Source organism: Helicoverpa armigera, chromosome 26, assembly GCF_030705265.1.
Source record: "Helicoverpa armigera isolate CAAS_96S chromosome 26, ASM3070526v1, whole genome shotgun sequence".
In the NCBI taxonomy this organism is placed as follows: Eukaryota; Metazoa; Arthropoda; class Insecta; order Lepidoptera; family Noctuidae; genus Helicoverpa; species Helicoverpa armigera.
The window spans coordinates 6975830-6996720 of record NC_087145.1 but is presented as its reverse complement, the minus strand read 5'-3'; the positions used below and the strand labels follow the sequence as shown (position 1 = coordinate 6996720).

Genomic DNA, 20891 nt, shown 5'->3' with positions numbered 1-20891 from the left:
TTCTCAAAAACTAACTAAACACAATCCAAGATGTTCCATTCTGATTTCTCCATCTGAAATTTCCAGGGTTAGTAGAAGCAGAGCCGCTGATGAACCACGTGGATGGAGACCACGATGACCACAAGCGTTACATCGAAGACTATCTCTGGAATGGACAGAAACCTGGAGTCCAGAGGTGGGTTGGTCGAAACTCTTTAAGATAATAAAAGCTCCATTCGTCTTTTGGAAAAGAAGTTGGTTTATATAGATGATTTAGTTGTTCTTCTGAAATTGGATAGAGTAATGATGAGATCTGATGGTCCTAAATTAAAGTCTGTATATACTTTATATTTGTGGTCTGAATCAAGTCTAGAATAAATCAACTTCGTTATACAAATAGACGAATAAACTAGCATAACATTAGCATTTAAAAATGTTTCTACAAATATTTTTGTAAAAACATTTAACTTGAACAAGCTTTAGCTTCTCACATTTCCATAATGACCAAGCTTCCCATATCTTCTAGTCTACTTTATAGATTGTTTCATGTCTTATTTCTATATTTCATCTTAACAGCATGCCTTTAACTTAACACTCAACAAGATTTCATTAATAAGAAACAGTCTATAATCATCTACTATGACGATTTGATCATAATCACAAAAATGCTTTGCTTTCGCTAAAGCAGCAGCTTCTTAGCAATTTGAGTCATTACCAAGATCTTCGAAATTATTGAATTTCGAATTATCTACACCTTAAACATTGAAAACACTAATTTCAAGTAACACAATCACTAAATTCTCAAATTCGTTAAAATCCGTGAAAATCCGGACTACACTCAACACAATATCTTTATATAAAACTTTATTATGTAAACCATTAGATCCTGTACATACCTTTGTTAATATATAAAATGTAAAACAAATAATCCCAATACTCTTTCAGGTGACGACCAATTTTGATATTTTTGTTATTTTACTAAAATTGCTATAGCTTTTGAATTTTCTATGTGTTTAGCTTTGTGTAACTAACTTGGTTATGGAGGAAACTTTTTCTGTTACTTTACTAACATCTACGTCAGTATTATTGTAAAGGGCTTCATCATTAAGTCCATTTAAATATTTAATATTTACTTTACCTTTTTCAGTTTCTTCCAATACATTTCTTTTATTTATTATTTTTTAAATGTAATCCTGTTTTTAATTGTCAAACGCCACCTTATCGCACTTATTACTATAGTTTGGAATATTCCCAGTATCGTATATACTTACTTTTATTATAACCTTCAAAATCATTCCGTTACATGTCATGCAGACAAAGCATATTAGCCCATGGATCTACCGCAATGGTATAACTCTGAATATAAAGAAAGTAAGAGTTTCCTCCACGGCCGTGTTCTGCCCCCAATTCTTTACTCAAAGCCTTTCAAAGCAGAACAAAGTCTAAATTTCGTTTTTGATATTTGCTTAACATAACTCCTCACGGTGGCGGTGTCTAGGCCGAGTAGATTTAGTTCAACAAAAACTAACATTAGTACGGAATGACAGCTAGATTTTTTAATTACTCAATGTGTCCTGCACTTTTGTCGATGTGAACGTTCATTGATACTGTTTTACTTAGAACCTGTATGTCGATGTTTCACCACACTTGAACACTGGAGTTAGATGTGAGGGCACAGGGCGGCAGCCCGCACTCTGTCGGTCCTTCTAGACTCTTCTAGGTTTCGACATCCTAACCTCACCATTGCGAGCTTGACAATTATTTGAAGCATGTCTGTACTACTAACCCGGCTCGGCGCGAGTCGTTTCTGTTGCCACATCATCATCACAGACAACAACACCAGGCGTCTAAGACTTAAATGGAATTTTCCAGAAAATCGACGTTCCGTAACGCGCTATCGGCCCTCATATCCAACGGGGAGGATCGTTCCAAAGATAATAGGAAACGTTACAAAAGCGAGTACAAAAAGAAATTTAGACCGTTCTCTCAATACGTGTACGAGGCGTCTAAAGGGACATTTACGAAATGCAGGGGAAAAGGGAAGTCGAATGAAGAGGCGAGCGAGAGGATGCTGGGGGATGCGGGTCAGGGGGTGTCGGGGAGTAGTGCGGGGGCGGGCGGGGTAGCCGGGGCGGGGGGCGGAGACGCGGGGGAGGACAGCGCCAACACGCTGCGCGCGGCCGGCCTGCAGCCGCTCGGCCTGGCCCAGGGCGACTCCTGGTACCGAGAGGTGCTGGACCTGCGCAAGCGCGCCGGCGAGTACAAGGTCTGCGCCCGATTACTACTGTTATACCTGAGAATAGGTCCCGAGATAAATACGACCGAAATTCTGATTGAAATCAAATTGTGGACACAGAACAGAGAAGTTTTATGTCAAGCTGGCAACCGCAGATCAGGTTTGATGCTAACAAACGTACGTATCTATACATAAACCATTTATAACGGTTACTAAATAAAAACTTAACAACATGATAAAAAAACAAATAATAATAAAACCATCTTAAAATTTCTCTGTCCTATGCTCCCGAAAAAAAACCTCTAACCTAATAAAAAAAATGTTAAACCTATTTCTGAACTAGGTAGGTCAATAAGCAACCATGAAATTCAAACACCATCAGTATCAGTACTAAATGCTTTACCATGATCATGCTTGGTATTCAATATTGGCAATATTTCGACAGTACCGCGGCTGGGGGACTGAAATGGCGCCAGAACACATCACACAGCTTTACAATAAGCAGATCGAACTCTGGTACCAAGTGTCCCGACGATCCTCGCTGTCGGCCTTATCACTAGCTTCCACAAATCACAAGTAAGTGATGCACCAAGCGATTGGCTTCAGCGGCTCAAAGGACCAATAAAATACAAGATAGGACCAAAACAATCTAAATCTATAATAGAACTTATATGTACAGTCACGGGTACCTATAAAAGAAATGCCGATAAGATGAGAGCCTAGTATGAAATCCGTAGTCGAAAATGAATTGTGGTTTCCACAAATGGGCTTTATGTAATAATGGGTCCAGAACACTAGAAACAGCTTTTGCGCAAATACCAGGTCCTTCGAGGCGAAAAAAACAATCAGCTTTTATATAATCATAAGTATATTTAGTGGCAATAAGGCTGATGCAATCAAAGAATGGCTTGAATGGCGGACGGAAGCCATGGTATCCCATGCTAATCGTAGCGTAGATATCATCAGCCTTTTTAATTTTATTTTAGAAAGGTGAATGGGGAGCTGGTTTGTGTTCTTAGGGTAAGTGAACCCACAGAACTGAAGTCTGAACCAAAGTGTCACTATCAGAAATGGTTGCACAAGCAAATGTGAATATGGCACTACAAACACTACAAAAGGATACCCTATCAAATCAAAGGAACCCATTGACTTCTTCCACCAGTTTCAAACAATTAACCAGTTCTCCAAATATTAAATTCTTAAACTCTGTTTCTCTTCAGGGCACTGCCTCGCGACGAGAAGGATGGGAAGGAATCCAAGGGCCACTCGCCGAAGAAGTTCAGGTCGTTCCGGTCGGCGCCCCACCAGTCGATCCACGCCAAGCTGCAGGAGACGAAGGCTTTGGAGCGCTCTCCTCATAAGACCTCGCCCCAGAAACAGAGGAAGAAGCTGCAGGGACATAGCTTTGATGAGGGTGCTACCCAGGATGGTAAGTTGGGTAAACATTTAATGATAGTCATCATAGTATATGTAAATAAGAAAATGTGATTTTGTTGGTCACGTTTTCACGCTAAGGCGTCGTCCTAATTGGGAGCGATCGTATGATGGCGCGATGCGTTTTTCATCTCACGATCTCACTTGCGAGGTTCAAATAGGACACTCTGATGAAATCTGTATGTTTGAACTCATCGCACGACGAGAACACATCGTGTCATTGTACGATCGCTGTCAATTAGGACGACGTCTTAGATGAAAAACGTATCGCGCCATCGTACGATCGCTCCCAATTAGGACGACGCCTTATACTGCTCAACCAATTGAGATGACATTTGAAAAAGGATGGATTTGAATGTTATTCTGGATACGGAAGAAATATCTATCCGAGGCTGGGACATAGTTCCTCGGGATGCGGATCACTTCGCAGGCAAATGTAATAAGGATCTAGGGAGACTTCAATTCTTACAGACTTCAAATTAATGCTCATAGTTTTTATATCTACTTAAACTGCTTGGAAATATAGGTTAATATAAAAAGCTAAGAACACCAAAAACTTCAAAATCCATTATATCTTAATTTCAGGAGCTAAGACGGGAGAGAACGCGGCATTCAGGTCTCCACGGCGGCGGCCTCGCTCCGCCGACCCCGCGCCCGCCGCTGCGCACGTCAAGATCCTAGCCAATGGTCACGAGCCTCACCCTGCTCCTATCAAACCTACTGGTAAGACTACATAGTCTAATCCGCTTTACTTCCCTTGGATTTACAACCCTATCACCGAGATATAGAATAGGAATTCCTTTAAAAACAAAAGCTAGTGAACATTGTTTAAGTTATATATGGATGACATACTACTTTATGAAATTTAACGATAATTTCAAGACCTTGAGGGTATATAGAAGCTTAGAATTATTTTGGTTTTGTATCAAAATGTAAGACATATTACGTCTTGCATCATGTACAAAAATGGTCGACTGTTTTTGAGTTAACACTCTTGACTGACGCATACCATTGGTATTTGCTAATATCCTTGTGAAGGATCTAATTGAAGTTGAATAAGAGCAAACTGCTAAATAAATGTTCTACTTCACCATTTACTCATACTACATAATATATACGAAAAGTAGGCCGATCTTATGATGCACGTGTAAAACTGCGCAATGCAACTTCCACCTGCATTGTTCTGTATTCTTCATAATTCTAAGATGATTTAAAGAACTATTTGTAGTATGAATAGACAGTTATAAATCATAATACCTAATTTTGGGTATCTGTTTTACTAAACCTACTGGTTCCTATTAACGAATCCAACATAGCTATTGTAGCAATAAACAGTATTTCAGCTAAAATAAACACTCCTAAAACACTTGATGAGTAGTGAAACCTTTATTTTTCCATCTTCTACTAGATTCTGTGTCTAGAACTCTAGATCTAAATGAGCTAATCGATGTGTGTACTAATATGTTGTGTTCCTGCCTGATGCCTGTCCCCATCCGATGTGGCTTACTCTTGAGAATATGGCTCTAATATAAAATTATCAAAATTTAGAAGCACTACAAAAGCATAATCCTCTGAGAAGCTTGGCTTCAAAAAGCGAGCAGCAAAAAATAAAAAAGGAGCGCTCCCAATATGATTTTGTCTTAAAGTTAACCATTGCTTAATCCAAAAATATTCTTGACTCCCAAGAGCCTATTCTCAGTAGCCGAAAAAAGTAGAAAAAAAAAACTTTCTTCTGTAGGTTTGCAGTTGAGTAGAGGGAGTAGTAATAGAGTTAGGTCGACATCAAGGGGCGGACGGTCACCGTCAGCGCCGAGCAAAACTGGGGCAACTTTGGCAACAGGGGCAACTGGGGCGACTGGGGCAATCGGGGCAAATGGGGCACCGGGCCGAGGCCGCCGCAGTCGAAGCGTATCCAAAGTCGGCATAAAGTTGGGTGCGTAGCTAAACAGGTGACAGTTAAGTTGCGTCGACGCTCTATGTTCTAAAATGATGCTTATAGCCCCTGATGCTTCTGTCTTGTGACTATTGGCAGTACCTGTTTGGCCTCCTGTGGCTTTGAATTGATGTTACTGTGTTTGCTGTCCCTTTCTTAATTGATCACTGGATTTTGTTGTTGATTTCCACATTTTTTCATCCAGTTCTCAATTAGTAAACAGATAGCAAAACCGTTGATTTGAAAATTTTCGGAAATGTTCGTTTAAAACATAGTCCATACTTACACAAGCTGTCAAGAATTTGACAGCTAATGTCAAGCGGCCATTTTGTGTCAAAAATGACCGTAAGTCATGGAATATGTTTTAAACTTGGATTTGAAGCTTCCGTGTCTCTGTGAGCTTTGTTTTGTGTGACTGGTTAGTGCGTCTACGCAACGTCTGATCACTGGAGCAATGGCACCGACAATGGGAATGGCTTGACACGACACAAGGTGTGGTTGTATGTCCGTTTCGTCCGTGTGATCACCCTGCACACCCACTGTAGAACAAATGTTAGATTCAACAATGTGAGCATTTTATATTGACCCAACACTGTAATTATTATCCCGGGCATTTTTTGTCAAAAAATATTTTCTGTGTTTTCCGAAGCAAGTGTCGGGGGTTTTCCGTGAATATGGAATGAAATGGAAACCCTTCGATTTATAAGCCCACGTTTAATAAATAAACTTATAGTTTTATTGAAAATACTCAATAATAATGTCCATACACTGAGTTAAAAATTGAATATTGAGTAAATAAAAGTAGCAAATCTAATAGATTTCTGTGTGATGTCCAACTAGTGTTGCGTGTTTAGGTGTTTTACTGAAAAATAGTGTTTTTGTTTGACAATGTTTTGATTTGCATGCGATGTGTATATTTACTAGATCCAGCTGATTGGCAACTTCTTGAATGTTAGACTCTAGTTATTTTCTTCTTCTCTGATTTGATTCGTGATATTTCGTTTCTTGAAAACTTGATTTTTTTGTCTCCCTTAAGTATTTATTTATTTTATGTAACATCTTCTATTTAATAATAAATCGTCTCGTACGTAAAAATCTACAAATAATAACCTATATAACTGAATTGTTAAATTGTTTTACTTAGAAAATAGTTACTTAAAAAAATATTTAAGAGTATACAAAAATATGTACTTTATGAGGTACTATTTACAAAAGGGTCAAAACTATTTCACCCACTTTGCAATCTTGGCACGATCAGTCATTAAGAAATCCTGCAATTCAAATAAATTAATTCACCGACAAATACAATTATTAGTTAATTATAAATTCTACATTTTAAAATAAGTACCATATACCAATACCGTAGTTTGTAGCAACCTTAATTTCCCCTACTATCCTTGTCTCCACTCCATATTATTCCACTGAACAATAACCAACTAGTTTAAAAAGTACCAACTTAGTATACAAAGTACCAACTAGTATACAAAGTACCAACTAGTATAAAGTACCATTTCAGGTGTTTTGTAAGATATAATAATTGATGTTTTTCACTGCAAATGTGTGATAGGCACGTTTTTCTGGTATGTATCGTTACAGTGGCCTAAAGATAAGTAAATAAGAATTTTACTTCAATGCATAAAGCACTGCTTGTAGCTAAAGAGTAGGTAATTAAGGATTTTTACGAAGTTTAAAAGTTAGATCGCTTTCGATGTTTATTGCCTTACGCGGTTTTCTTTTATTATAGTCAGTAATAAGAAATAATGTTCTTTCTAAAATTAAAGATTCAGATTTAAGATTAGTTTTAAAAGAATAGTGAGCGACAATGGCAAATTCACTTTGTGTATAGGGATTTTTTATAAAACATATTTTATTACAATAAATAATAAAAATACCTAAGAGACTTGATACCATAGTCTAAAATAAATAATAGCTTTTAATAAAAATACAGCCAATATAATTACTAGAGGTTTTAAAGGCATCTGTAACGACACAACCAGACAAAAAAGACCAGACACTAACTGCCAACCTTTTCCAGACGACGAAATTCCATCGCACCGCAGCGCGTCCGTAGCAAAGGACCATTTCTTCGACGACTCGCCCGTGGTCAAGTCGCCTCCCGAGCCGACCCGGGTCAAGTCGCCCGAGCAGATGAACATGAGGTCTCCCGACCCGGTCAACTGGACCGTGCCCCTGGACACTGGGAAGACCTTTACTGTCACCCAGAATGTGAAAAGCGGTGAGTGTAGGACACTCATTAGATTGGGTGGGAAGTTTAGCTAGATTAATTAGGTTAAGACCGTGGAACTGATTTTATGAATTTTCTTAATTTGGAGTTTATGGGGTCTTGAAAATTCTTGTGGGGAGATTAATTGATGAGGAATAGTAGTGATGCTTCAATTTGAAAATTCTTAACCGAGTTTAGAATTTGGTTTAGATGATCGGTGTGACTGAGATAAAATTAAATGTTAGGTAATATTATATTCCCTTCGTAAGATTAGTTTCACTTCATAATTTGTACAAAGGAGTATCTTTTTCTTGTAGGAGTTACTATTCTAGATTCGACCTCTTTATGGTGATGGTGTTGCCATGTAAAAAATCGCACTTTTTCGAGTCTTCTATCAACGTTTTATGAATAAGATGCTCTTCGAATGAACAGTATTCGGAACGTAAATATAAGATCATTGACTTGTTATAATATTGTAGGTAAGCTCTAGGTAATAATTTTGACGATCAAAAGCCATCACACTATCATATCACGACACTGGTAGTAAAGTGAATCATGATCATTCAACCATCTGGTAAAGTGTGACCACCCTAGTACGGAACAAGTAGAGCTTGCAACACTGACACAAATGAACACAATAAAATCATGTGCATTGATACCAAAATATTTTAGAGGGTAACACTCATCAATTCTGATCATTTAACATTTCACATCTTTTGTTCGTACACAACAAGTGTTTTATTTAATTACAGTTCTTATTCCACTGAAATTGGCACTGGCAACTTTTCACTTTAACGTCAATTTGACATTACAGGCTGTATATACTTTGCACAAGTTCATACCTTTGCGCAAAAAAAGCTTAGCTGTCATTTTCCGTGGACATGGAACGTCAAGTTAGTTCACTCCATCCGACCATACAACTCGCTGACCATTTCAGATGAGAGCATTAAGCGCCCTAGCTCTGAGTTTAAGGGTGGCTCCGTAGCCGAAGAAGCCACCGTGAAGCCGGCAGGTACGACGAACACAGCCACCGCCTAGACCATCGGCCATACACGTTTTAATGAGTGTGACAGACGATGCGACAGTGAACTCTATCCCCTAACACATAGAGTCCACTATCACATAAGCACGACACACGATCGACACCAGAAAAAAAATATATAATCTGTTTTATATTATATCTATTGAATAGTTCATGATTAAATTGTGTTACTCCAATAATTGAGATGCTTTTATTTATTTTGACCGTACTCCGCTGAGGCGTCGACCACGTATGTATTCACTTGTCTGTGTGTGTCTGTTTCAATGTTTGCGTTCACTGTCACTGTATGGCACCCCAATTCTTATTGTTTCCCATATCATTATAATCGTCCACTTTTGCATGCTGCCTGTCCTCTCCTGTGGGACCCTCGGTGTCTGCTTCATCCATCAGAGTAGTCCGTTAGACTCATGTGGCCTATTGTCAGTTACAACGTTAAGCTAGTTATCTAGGAAACGTAGGTCTTATATATTTTATAATTATGTATATTCTAAAGCATTAACCGTTATTGCATATTTTATGGTGATCTTTTAATCAAAAGAATAGTTTGCATGTCTTCTTCTACAGATAGTCGAGCTATTTATTAGCGTTTCAAAGTTAGAAGCAGTTAGCATGAACTCTTGTTAGGGTACTCAAATAGAAGGTAGCATGTATAAGTGAAGTAAAGACAGTAACAGACTGCATTCACAGTCGAGGATATTATTTCCTGACGCCTAAGTAACTAGGTAACATTGCTGTCCTTTAAGGAAACGTAGGTGAGTAAAAGATATAGATGCTGGAAGTAAAAGTTGAGCACCCTACAATAACAGGCTAGGAGACATCTCAACCTGTACATCTTTCATAATCCTTTACTAACAAGACTAAATAGAAACCTTCTTGAAATTTTCGCCATTAAAAAAAATACGCAACTTAACTAACAAATATTGGGGAAAAGGGCAATGAAAGATAACTTGTATGTGCTTAATTGGTGTAAAATGGGAGTTCCAAAGTGTAAAACAATAGTAATAACAACTAACAAAATTTTACTAATACATTCCAAAACATCTTAAAAAAATCAAAAAACACTTTTGCAACTCCCAAAAATCTTAGACACAAGAACAAAAAAACTAAAATAACCCAAAACTGTTGCAGAAATCGCTCCAATCCATCACCAGCAAATGTCTCCAATTCGTTCGCTGAAAAAAAGCGAATCACCCACCAGCCTCAGCAAGCGCACTGACAAGACCCCAACGACTCCCATCAGTCTGACCCCCATCGACGAGACCAAAGCCCTCGACATGAACAAGGTCAACGGAATTAACGGCGTGAACGGGGTCAATGGGGTCAATAGCAATGACATAACCCCTGAAACTCCAACTCAAGAACCGTTGAAGGAGAAGGAATTAATCAAAAAGTCTACTGAAGCCACTCAGATCGCTCCTGGAGTGGTTGATACGAATGTGGTGAATGATGCTCCGACTGGTGGTCTGACCGCCTCGGAGATACTAGACCGAGCCCGCACGAGGTTCGATAAGTTCTGGGGCAAGAAGGAAGAAGACAACGTTTAGTTGTTGCGAAGTTAGATTCACTTTTCACTGTCAAATGTGGCTGAATGAAACACAATACCTTTTAACATTTATTTGTATCACATCAAATTATTACGATGACTTACGATCCAATCAATAACTGTAATGATACAAATGAATTTTAAACAATTAAAAGCTTTAACTAAACGATCTTAGCTAGATAATTTTGACTCCTACAGCCACAGTTTTCAGTTTGAAAAGTTGAAAATCAATAAAAGTAGGGAAAAATTAAACGCAATGTTTAAAAACGGAATAAAAATATGAAAAAAAGCTTCGCTTTATAACGACGACTGTAATAATATGTATTTACTATAATTTGATATGTATTAACATACAATCACTGTCTATATAATAGGAGTGTGGTGGCTTGTGATAGTAGTAACGATGACGACTAGTTATTAATTATTGTATTTATTTATTATCAAAGATTATTTAATTAATTTATTATATTTATAACGACGTATGACAGATTTTCGATCTAAATACTTATAGGATAAGACCCAAAGTAATCTTGTTGAAACTTAACTCGGTACACTATTTCTTTCCGATTGCTGTCCTGTTTTACTTGATGTATTTTAATGAAATTGTTAAAATGTAGGTAAATATTAATTAACGTTAAACATTAGTACATATGACCTGAGATTATTTATTATATTATTTGTTTTTTGCTTAACATGCGAAGCTTTGCCCCAATCTGTATTACATTATTTTAATTTAACATTCCAATTTAAATCGTTTTATGTTAGCAATATTGCGTTCTACGGAAAATCATCGTTCATATCAATTGGCGATGCAAAGATTCTAACTAGCGCCTCTAGTGTCAAAATTGTGAAGCAGTCTAAGAACGACACTTTGACAGATATTCGTACATTTTGTGTCAAAATACCGCGCGTCAAATTAAAAAGAAAAAAGTGACAGCGTGACATAAATTGTATAGAAAAGGCTGTCAGTGTCGTTCTTAGACAGCTTCTTAATGTCGCCACTAGAGGCGTGCGCGTAATCTTTGCATCGCCAATAAAACTTTATATTTTTGTCAAGTACACTACAGTTAATTCATTTCTTAGAAGAAATGCAATTAATAAAACTTCTTAATTAAATACAATAAACAAAGGCAAAAGTATACATAACATAATTGAAAGCCGTCCATGTAGTGTTTATTGGCGAAAATTAATTTTAGTTATCGAAACTGTTTTGGAAATAATATATTCTGAACGCATCTCAACTTTAGCCAGCCAATCACATAGCTTGTCATACATGTCAAATCGTTTTGGCGGGAAACCAAACTAGTAAACAAAACAAAATAATACGCTAGCAGTATTTTAACACAAAAAAACTCAAAGAAATGGAAATATCACGAAAATCCTGTCGTTTGTGTCTCACGGAGACTGAATTCAACGTGTCTCTGTATAGCAATTACGGTCGAAGAACGAACATGGTAGACAAAATCCTAGTTTGCCTAAAAATTGTTATTGAAGAGACAGATGTCCTGAACACAATATGCTACAAATGCGCCGAAAATGTCGAAAGGTATTACGATTTTGTTATGTTCATAAAGAAATCGCAGACAAAGCTGGTAGAACCGCAGCGTAAAATAGAAAACTCTGTCAATCGTCGTCTGATCGCGTCGTACGTACGCGAACAAGTTTATGACGCGGACTACACGTTTTCATTCCTTGACGAAGAGAAACAGGAGCCGAAAACATCTAGTCCGTTCTTTTCTTATTTCTCGCCCCCAAATATGATGGTAAAACGTACTGGGGAGGAGCCTGTGTGGAAAACTCCAAAGCCGCGAAGAGAAATGATAGAAAAACATGAAATGAGACAAGATGATAAGCTGAAACGGCCGTTTAGGCCTGAGAGGCCTCGCCATCATTCCAGAGACTTGTTTGAGTCCCAATCCCAAGATGTTGAGGAAACTGACCTCAAACCGTTAGACTGGAAATTGACACCAGACGATAATATCATTAAAAGAGTCAGGGATAAGTGTTTTGGTCGGTCTGAGTTTTAGATTTTTATTTCTGTTTCAACCTATATTACACTTTATAAATGAAGTTGATTTTCAATTCTGTGAAATAGACTTAGGAACTTTTCATTTCAGTAAGTTTGTAATATTTCATTAGGAGCCTATGTTATGAGGTTTTATATAAAGAATAAATTCCAATTGTATGACTTCATGTCCTGTCGTAACTATTTTTACATTAAAAATATGATATTGACAGTGAGAAGTCACATAATTACAGATTGGCTTGCATTCTTAGAAAGTTTTCAAATTGACCAAAACTTTTACTAAACGGCATAAAAACCTAAATATTGATTTCAATTTTTCAAATGGAATCATTAATATGGAAGTTCCTGGCATTATAATTCTAGTGATAAAATAATAGTAATGAAATAGGGTATTAATTTTTATCATCAATTAATTATTAATTAACATTTCTGCTTTTTTTTCTTGTGCTTGTTTCAAAACTTTGAACATTTTATCTAAGTCTTTTTTATTTTCTACTGTTCAAATAATATGATTTTTTAATTATTATTTATTCCTCACTGCGCCCAGCCGGGATACAAAAACTTAACTAATGAAATTATTTACTCAAAAGTGTAATATAGGTTCAATACCTATTTAATTAATTTTACAACAACATTTGTTATGTTTGTTATATTAATTTATTAGATTTTTTAAAGATTGATTTATTAAATAAAGATTTAATTTATTGCTGTTTCTGTGAAATTCTGTAGAGACAGGGTAACTGTTGTTTGTTTTTAGAGATTTTCTTGTGAATGTTTTCAGTTAACTTATTTATTGATAGATGTTACTTGAAATGAGTGTAAGTCTTATGAATAAACCAAAATACTAAACTCTTGCCCACTTAAAAAGTGAAGTTGTCTGTATGAAAAAACAACAAGAAACAAGAACCTTTAATAGTGTTTGATTACCTATAAAATTATTTCGAAAACAGAAATCCTAAGCTTACACTTAGTTCAAGCATAAATAATAAAAAGATTAGAAAAAATACTCTAAGAAAAAGGTATGGCAAAGTATGCTAAACACCATGAAAGGAAATGCCCATTGATTTGAAAACTCATGCAAAATGTATTGATTTGTATGGAATATAGGAATTATTGTGAAAATTGTTTTGTAAGAAATGTACTCAATTGTGTAGAATGATATAAAAATAATAAAAAAACGTATTTTTAATTTAGTTCCTATCGAAGTCCATTCTTGCATCCTTCCATGATATATTAATAGTTTGTTCAAACAAAATGTCATTATTTTTTAAAGCTTTTTGCTCCTAAATGTGTAGTTAAGCATTTTGAAAATAACATTAAATCTACCACATAAGTATCTAAAAGAAACTTGTCTTCTATTTATAAAATTTCTTCACAGCAAATTCTCCCTGTGTATAAGCCTACTGCAAATTAATGTATGAGTACTTGCACAAAGTACTTGTACAACTATGAAGTAAATATTTTTTTTGAAATCCTTAATCAGGCTAGGCCAGCTTAAAAAAACGACAAGTTTCTTCACACTTGAACCCCAGATATTTTCAAAGTGCCTGACTTGACATAAAGGATATACCATCAAATACTAATCTAGAAATGTATGTACTACCATAAGTATATTTAATATTGCCCTGTATCAACCTGATTGATTTTGTTATTAAATACCTACCTATTTACTACCTACCTAATTTTATGGTCCCAGTTGGGTACCAATTGTAGATCAGTTTTTCTGTAAGTTCCTATAAACGTGTATTGTTTTCGCACAAAATGTTTTATTTTCTCAATGGTGTATGTATGAAGCCCTGCCCAGTAAGGATATAGTTAATACTCCCTCAATAGCAGATAATGATTACAAAATTTTTAGCTTTGCTACGGGTTTATAATAGCGTGTGTTAATTTTCAGTTGTTAACATCAAAATGGACACCTAAATAAAAATTTGAAAATGTTTTTTTCGTTTTATTTATCTCTTGCCAGTTTACATAACGGGGAAAAGCAAATATTATATATTTATAATAAGTATATAGCATATTTTTGACACCCAATCAAAAATGGGTTCCCCTGTCTACAGAGATAAGTCTAAATAACCATTTGATCAACTAGCTTATACATACGCAGGGAGAGATCTGAGATTATAACGATTATACGGGGATGAACTATAAAAAAAACAGTATATAAGAACAGTTAATTCATGACTTTATTTCAGTATCCGTTCAATTCATACACATATCGTTACACTAGAGAAAATATTTCCTCGCTAAACATATTTCTCGTTTATTTATAAATCACATTTAACATTTTATACGCTAGTTTAAATTTAAACTAATTACTGAAGTACAATTTATTTTGTATGGCAGACTACACATTACATGAAGATTAAAATGTGAACTTATACTAACGGCGGCGTCACACGAGCGACTGGTCGATCATGTGCGCCGGCCCTTGTGAACATGCTCGCTACATCTGCTCGTACAGAGCAAAGCTGCTCATAAAGCATGCTCAATTCCAAAGTAACAATGTAGATTGCTTTCATACAACTAATTACGAAATAATGATTTAATCAAACAATATACTTTTCAAATTCGTGGTCCCGAAAGCAATTTATACATACATACAATATGCACAAGAATCTACAAAAAATTCATTGTTACATTTTGGTCTCCATTTAAAAAAATAGTTGCCACAATAATTAATTGCTCATAGCGCGCGAAATTAACGTTTTATGGGTAATCGTATTTCCACCCTGTGTTACCATGCAAAAAAAAACTAAGTTTAGTTTTTAATTTACAAATAATTAACCGATGAGTATTACAAACAATATTTTATAACAAAATTCGTCTCAGGTGAAGTCCAAAAGCATTTTTACAACGATCTTACTTACAACTTTGTCCTTATTATCAATATTGATTTGTTAAAAATTGATAAAAGGCTAGTTTCAATCAGAACTAATAATACATTTTCTGACATTAGTTTATAGTTGAAGCGCACACTTAGACAAAGAAAACTATGTATAAATCTTTTCTATTTTTGCAGTCATTTCAGTGTACTTTGTATTTTATTTAAAAAGCTATAAACTAACACCAATTTATTTAAAAAAAAGCCTAGGATTTTCGTTGTTTTATCCATAAACTGTAATTCTGACATGAAACATGGATGGAGCACTTATTCGTTCTTGCAAACGTACAAGACATAGACAAGTAGTCCATCCATAGACATTAATTCATTAAATTATATATTTACAATCAAAACATTATTAAAAAACAGAAACAATTTATCTCAAATCGCGATTACATTTTGACGGAATGTTTTAATTTTATCGTTAAAAAGAATTTTAATACAATTTGTAAATTTTAAAATTATTAGCTTCACATTTGCTTTAAATTATCTTAAGTCGAATTTGTATCTTTGCAAAGCGCTTTTGCTTTTCTAAGCAAGTTGTAAACATTATTAATATTATAAATAAATGAATGATCTCATTACTTTGACAACAGAATTAAAACTTTCAACGTAACATTTCAATCAGGAAGACAGTTATTAAGACCTCAATGAAAATGGTTCGTAAGTATTTGTAATTAATTGTCATTTATGTTTTAGACAGATTGTAACTTTAACAGTAAGAGTACCAACACACTGCAAATTAAACAGTGGGACGACAAGAAAGTCGGTCTGATATCGGCCAAATATCTTATAGTTGTTGTGTGCTTTCTACCATTCATTTCCATACTGATTTATGAGCCCGAGAAAGTTGTCGGCCAACTAAAATTCTGCAGTGTATTCTCTAAATCTGAGGAATTTACGTTACTTCATGATTTTGGTAGTTTATATTAAAAAAAACTTTCGTATACAATTCATAATAGTTTTTGGCAATTAATTAAACATCTGTTTAAAGTTACAATCTGCCTAAAACAATGATGTTAAATAAGAGGCTTGTATGGCACAGATATTAACTTAATGGAATGTTGACTAACTTTGAAATTAACCCCTCAACAGGGTAGATAGTTATAAATTCGTTAATGAGTTATTTAGGTGTAACTGAAAATGTTAATGAAATAATAATGCCAGGTATTATAAACACAAATTAGTAGAAAAACGCAAAAAAAAAACATGACAGTATTTTGGTGTGTACAAAAATTAATAAAAGAGTTTTTTATAGATATGCATTACAATACAATAATCAAGAGTACAAATGCTTGAATGTTAACTAATTTAAGCAATGCGATGGACCACTATGTTCATAAACAATATAGAGAGTAAAAAACTCTCTCGAAAGTATTTAAAAAAATATGTTGGTTAAAAAAATCTTTCTATCAATTTATGTACACAACAAAAAACGTGAACTACAAAACTAAAAACGGTAATAAAAAAAATATTGCATTACAAGAGACGCTGAAAGAAATTAATAGTTTTTATAAAATATATCACATACGTCACAATGTCCTGTTCCGATAAGACTGACACTATATACATATATCGCTTATAAAAGAGTTTTACAGAAATACTGACAAAACAAATATATATTTTGTAATTTTTAATTCATGATTAAGTTAAATTATTAAAATATTGGATAAATCATTGAGTTGTCATTAAATGGTTTCATTGCCAAATAGAATGCTTTCAAAAATCAATTATTATTAATAAAACTTTTGTGGCCAATCTCCAGTAATTCGGAAAGTAAAGACTATATACAGAAAAGCGTCAAGTATCAAACCATCGAACAGGACAAAACTAAAGCCTAAAAAAATACAACACTAAAAGCTAAAAACTAAAACTAAAAAATGAGATTTAATTAAAAACTTACACAAGACAAATGACAATTACATCAGTGCGCGAACAAACTTTTTAAAAATAGTATTAATTTATTTAAAAATAAAAGTTAAAATAAAACTTTCTTTTTTTTTGTAATTTTTATCAACGCCTCTACTTTGTAATACTGAAAAGCGACATAAAAAAATTAATCGCGGCTAAACATCGTGCTGGCAACACTTTGGAGGGCGCCATCTTGAATAGAGAAGAGAAGTGTGAAAATTGACGTTTAAAATCATTTATTTTGCTTTAAAAAAAAGAGGGCATTTCATGGAATAGAATAAAAGCCTAAAATGATTGGAAAAATATGCAGCGTTAATTTCCGCGTGACAGTTAATCGGGGCTTTGGATACTCGACTCGGATTCCGTCCCTCCACGGAGCAATTTCAGGAGATGTTGACTCATTGACTGGGTCCAACCGTCGCCCACATACATATTTTTTCCAACATGCCTGATTTCATAATTTAGAATAAAAGCAATCAATTGATGTCTGTTTAAAATGTTTTGCAAAAGATAAAATTTACATAATAAGGGACCCCCAAAGCGGCTAACACGACTGACAATCTAAAGTCCATACAATCAACTATCTATTTAAACGCTATGAACAGTCTAAAGAAAGCTTACTCATTTAACAAATAGTTTTTATTTTATTTAGTATTTTTATCAATCACAACACCGAACGCCGGTTTGATTCGCTTATGAAATTTTAATAATACTTCGAAGTTTTAGTATCGTATAAGCAAAATACTTTAAATAGAAGATATATTTTTTAAGTTCAAAAAGGTTCTTCTAAATTTTTTCCCAAACCTACTGGTAAAGTCATAATTTGCAGAAATCAAATCTTATACTGTATTTTGACACCTAAAAAGCAGTCCAATAGTTTCTTAAAGCATTTATCTAATACTTTAATTAAAATTTAAATAAATTTTAGCTAGATTTTTGGCTGGCTTTTTAGGTTATTTTTTTATAGATCTCTGAAATATTATTAAATCTTCATAAGTATATTTTGATAGCTCGACATAATCCAAAACTTTATTTTATATACTAGAATAATTACGTTTAATAGGCAGAGAAACCACACCCTTATTAAAGACAGATTCGAAGAGAATGAATTTGTATTTCCAAAATTAAGATGCAGAACACTTATTTTCATATTTATTAAAAAATTGGTCAGAGTAGTAGTAGAAAAATACACTATGGAAAAGTTTGATGCTAAAATCATAATCATTAGTCTATTTTGAATTAAAAATAGTCTGAAAAAATGTCTGAATCTCTGCCTGTTTTTACCTACTATGTACACAGTCTGAGAAAAATGTCGATCTACCCTCAAACCAGCTTACACGAACAATAGTAAAACATTTAGTAGACACATTACCGTTTTATATATTTAACCTACGTCTCACTACTTGTCTCGCGAGCTTGAGTGCTGCTTACACCCCCTTTATAAGCAGTCGTGATGATAACTTAGTATACAGGATGTTTGAGAAAAAAACTTGTGTTTTTACAATGTATGGACATAAATACGGACTATTGCCGCTTGATTTCAATGAGATCAAATAGATTAATAATGCCTTAATCGAAGAAAATTTTAAATAGTTCCTTTTACGTACAGTAAAGGCACAAGAAAGTTAATTTCGAAGAAAAAACCAAGGCAATAGACAGATTTACGTCTTTTCCAAAAGTTCTTAATATACACATCCTGTATTTACAATCAAGCAAAGCTAACCACATTCTAAAAATACGATAGTTGACCTAACCCCCACCCATCTAAATCGCGACCTCACTATATTACTTAACTTCATGACTAAGCTTAGAATTTGACAGCGAAAGTCTATCCCACTTGCACTTCTTAGGTCCACATAAGTCTAGTGCTCGAACAAACTAACTTCTCACTCACACAAAAGTACTTCTCTTTTACACTTTCAAAAAGACGAAACTGCGATAACTATGTCCATCTCACTCGCACTTGTACAAACTGCGTATGTCTGTCTTACTTTTCTCCGGATGATGAGCTAGACGCTCGGCCGCGGGTTTTCTTGTTTCTCTTGTCGTCTGTCTCTTTTTCTGAGGGTTTTTCTTGAGGAGTTGGTTCCGGTTTTGGTGGTTGCTGTGGTTGAGGGGGGAGGCTGCCACTCTGAAAGTATTTTTAAATAAGTGAAACTTAGACACATTTTCTTCGATTACATAATACAAGACCACTTATTTTCGTAATATATGTTTACTTTGAAAATTGAACGTAAAAATTCATCGTAAACAGATGTTTTTATAATACTGACGTGTATGTTGTCGTTTAAGTACATGCTATTCAAAATGGGTGATATGTTCGTAGATTATGGTTATGTAAAAGAATATGTAAGTCATGGTGGCTGAATGGTTAAAGCACTTCTCAAGCACAAATGTGTGGGTTCAATTCCATGTCAAACAAGTACATGTAACGTTCTTGTCCTACCTAGCTAACACATGACTAAATGAAGCTTATGTCAAAATTAAATCTCTAATCAACGGAAAGAAATTCTTAAATTCACCATAAGTGTATCTTGGACATCAGTGATTGAGTATATGTGTAGGAAAACATTTTGAGTAAACCTGGTCTTTGAGTTCTCAAGCGTGGTAATTAACGCTCATACCTTCTCTGTATGCGAACAGCCCTGTACATTGATAAAATAAAATCTAATGATAATTATGAAAATGCTAGTCACATAATCAAACTAACCTTCTTCTTAGCATGCTTATCAGCCTTCTTACTAGGTTTGTGGTCATCATCATCTCTGTCGCGGGTGCCCTTGCGTCCCATCACGCCGAGTAGCTTGCTCACCATGCTGTTCTTGCTGCGGCTTTCAGATTCTAGCGGCTCTGGTGACTGCGGAAGAAAATGAGAAGAAAGTTAAGACATTTTAAGACTTGGTTGAATGTTTTTTTGGGTGAAATATAGTTTGCCAACTGCGTTAGTGGCATAGATTTTGACATAGAGGTGGCGATTAGTTTTTGACAGAGAGGGTAGTTCCCGGTTTCAGCCAAAAATGTTGCCCTACGTCATCAACGACTAAAATATCAGAATTTACTTTAATTGCTAAAAGTCAAAGATAAAATGTGCAGTGATAAATGGTTAAATATAGAAGCAGATTCCAAATCTTAGCTTAAGGCATAAAAAACAGCATCCAAAAAGGTTCAACTGTTTAAAAGCTGCGGTGCCACAGAGAGACACACATAGCGATCAAACTTATAAGGCTTGTGTTTAAACACCACCCAAAAAAGTACCTATTTTACTACCAAAAAAATTCTAAACGATTACCAAAATGGATAAATGGTCACCAAATAACGTTTCCAAAAATATTATTACATAAAACCATTTTTTCGTATTATTGACTACTAAAAAAATATATGGACGCCTTTAAAATACACCTTAGACCAAATATTATATATTGTCACTACTTAGATGTAACCAATTATGTAATACCATGACACCTAATTTGGTCATTTTTGTTAGACTAAAAAAGCTAACGATCGCTGGAATATTTCCCAAATACCAATTAATATACTGGGGTTCCCGAACGTACGTCGCTTATTTATTGTTATATGAATTTGTGTGTAGCTCAGTGCGTTTAAAATGTAAGCACGCAACATGCAGCAAGCATGGCTTCTGTCACGGCTCCGGCGCTGCGGGGCTCCGGCGGTCCCA

The 20891-nt window shown here is 34.9% G+C and overlaps 2 protein-coding genes across 14 annotated transcripts in view; one reads left to right on the top strand and one right to left on the bottom strand.

The window, feature by feature from the left end:
* The window catches only part of LOC110372641 (uncharacterized), a 90182-nt gene extending 75824 nt beyond the window's left edge, over positions 1–14358 (top strand). For 7 of the 10 annotated variants that reach the window (XM_021329505.3, XM_021329504.3, XM_021329508.3 and 4 more), the window contains 9 exons: positions 67–175; positions 1852–2245; positions 2661–2791; positions 3436–3644; positions 4235–4372; positions 5388–5582; positions 7618–7818; positions 8744–8818; positions 9977–14358. In XM_021329505.3, coding sequence (XP_021185180.1) covers positions 67–175; positions 1852–2245; positions 2661–2791; positions 3436–3644; positions 4235–4372; positions 5388–5582; positions 7618–7818; positions 8744–8818; positions 9977–10392 — 1868 coding nt within the window. In that variant the 3' untranslated portion in view covers positions 10393–14358. The remainder of the gene's footprint in view (positions 1–66; positions 176–1851; positions 2246–2660; positions 2792–3435; positions 3645–4234; positions 4373–5387; positions 5583–7617; positions 7819–8743; positions 8819–9976) is intronic. The other 3 variants (XM_049849716.2, XM_021329509.3, XM_049849717.2) reach the window with 3 other exon arrangements.
* Positions 14359–14584: 226 nt separating this feature from the next.
* The window catches only part of Dop (drop out), a 101307-nt gene continuing 95000 nt past the window's right edge, over positions 14585–20891 (bottom strand). For all 4 annotated transcript variants that reach the window (XM_064041840.1, XM_064041842.1, XM_064041841.1 and 1 more), the window contains 2 exons: positions 19926–20072; positions 14585–19346 (listed from right to left, as the gene is read on the bottom strand). In XM_064041840.1, the coding sequence (XP_063897910.1) occupies positions 19203–19346; positions 19926–20072 (291 nt within the window). In that variant the 3' untranslated portion in view covers positions 14585–19202. The remainder of the gene's footprint in view (positions 19347–19925; positions 20073–20891) is intronic.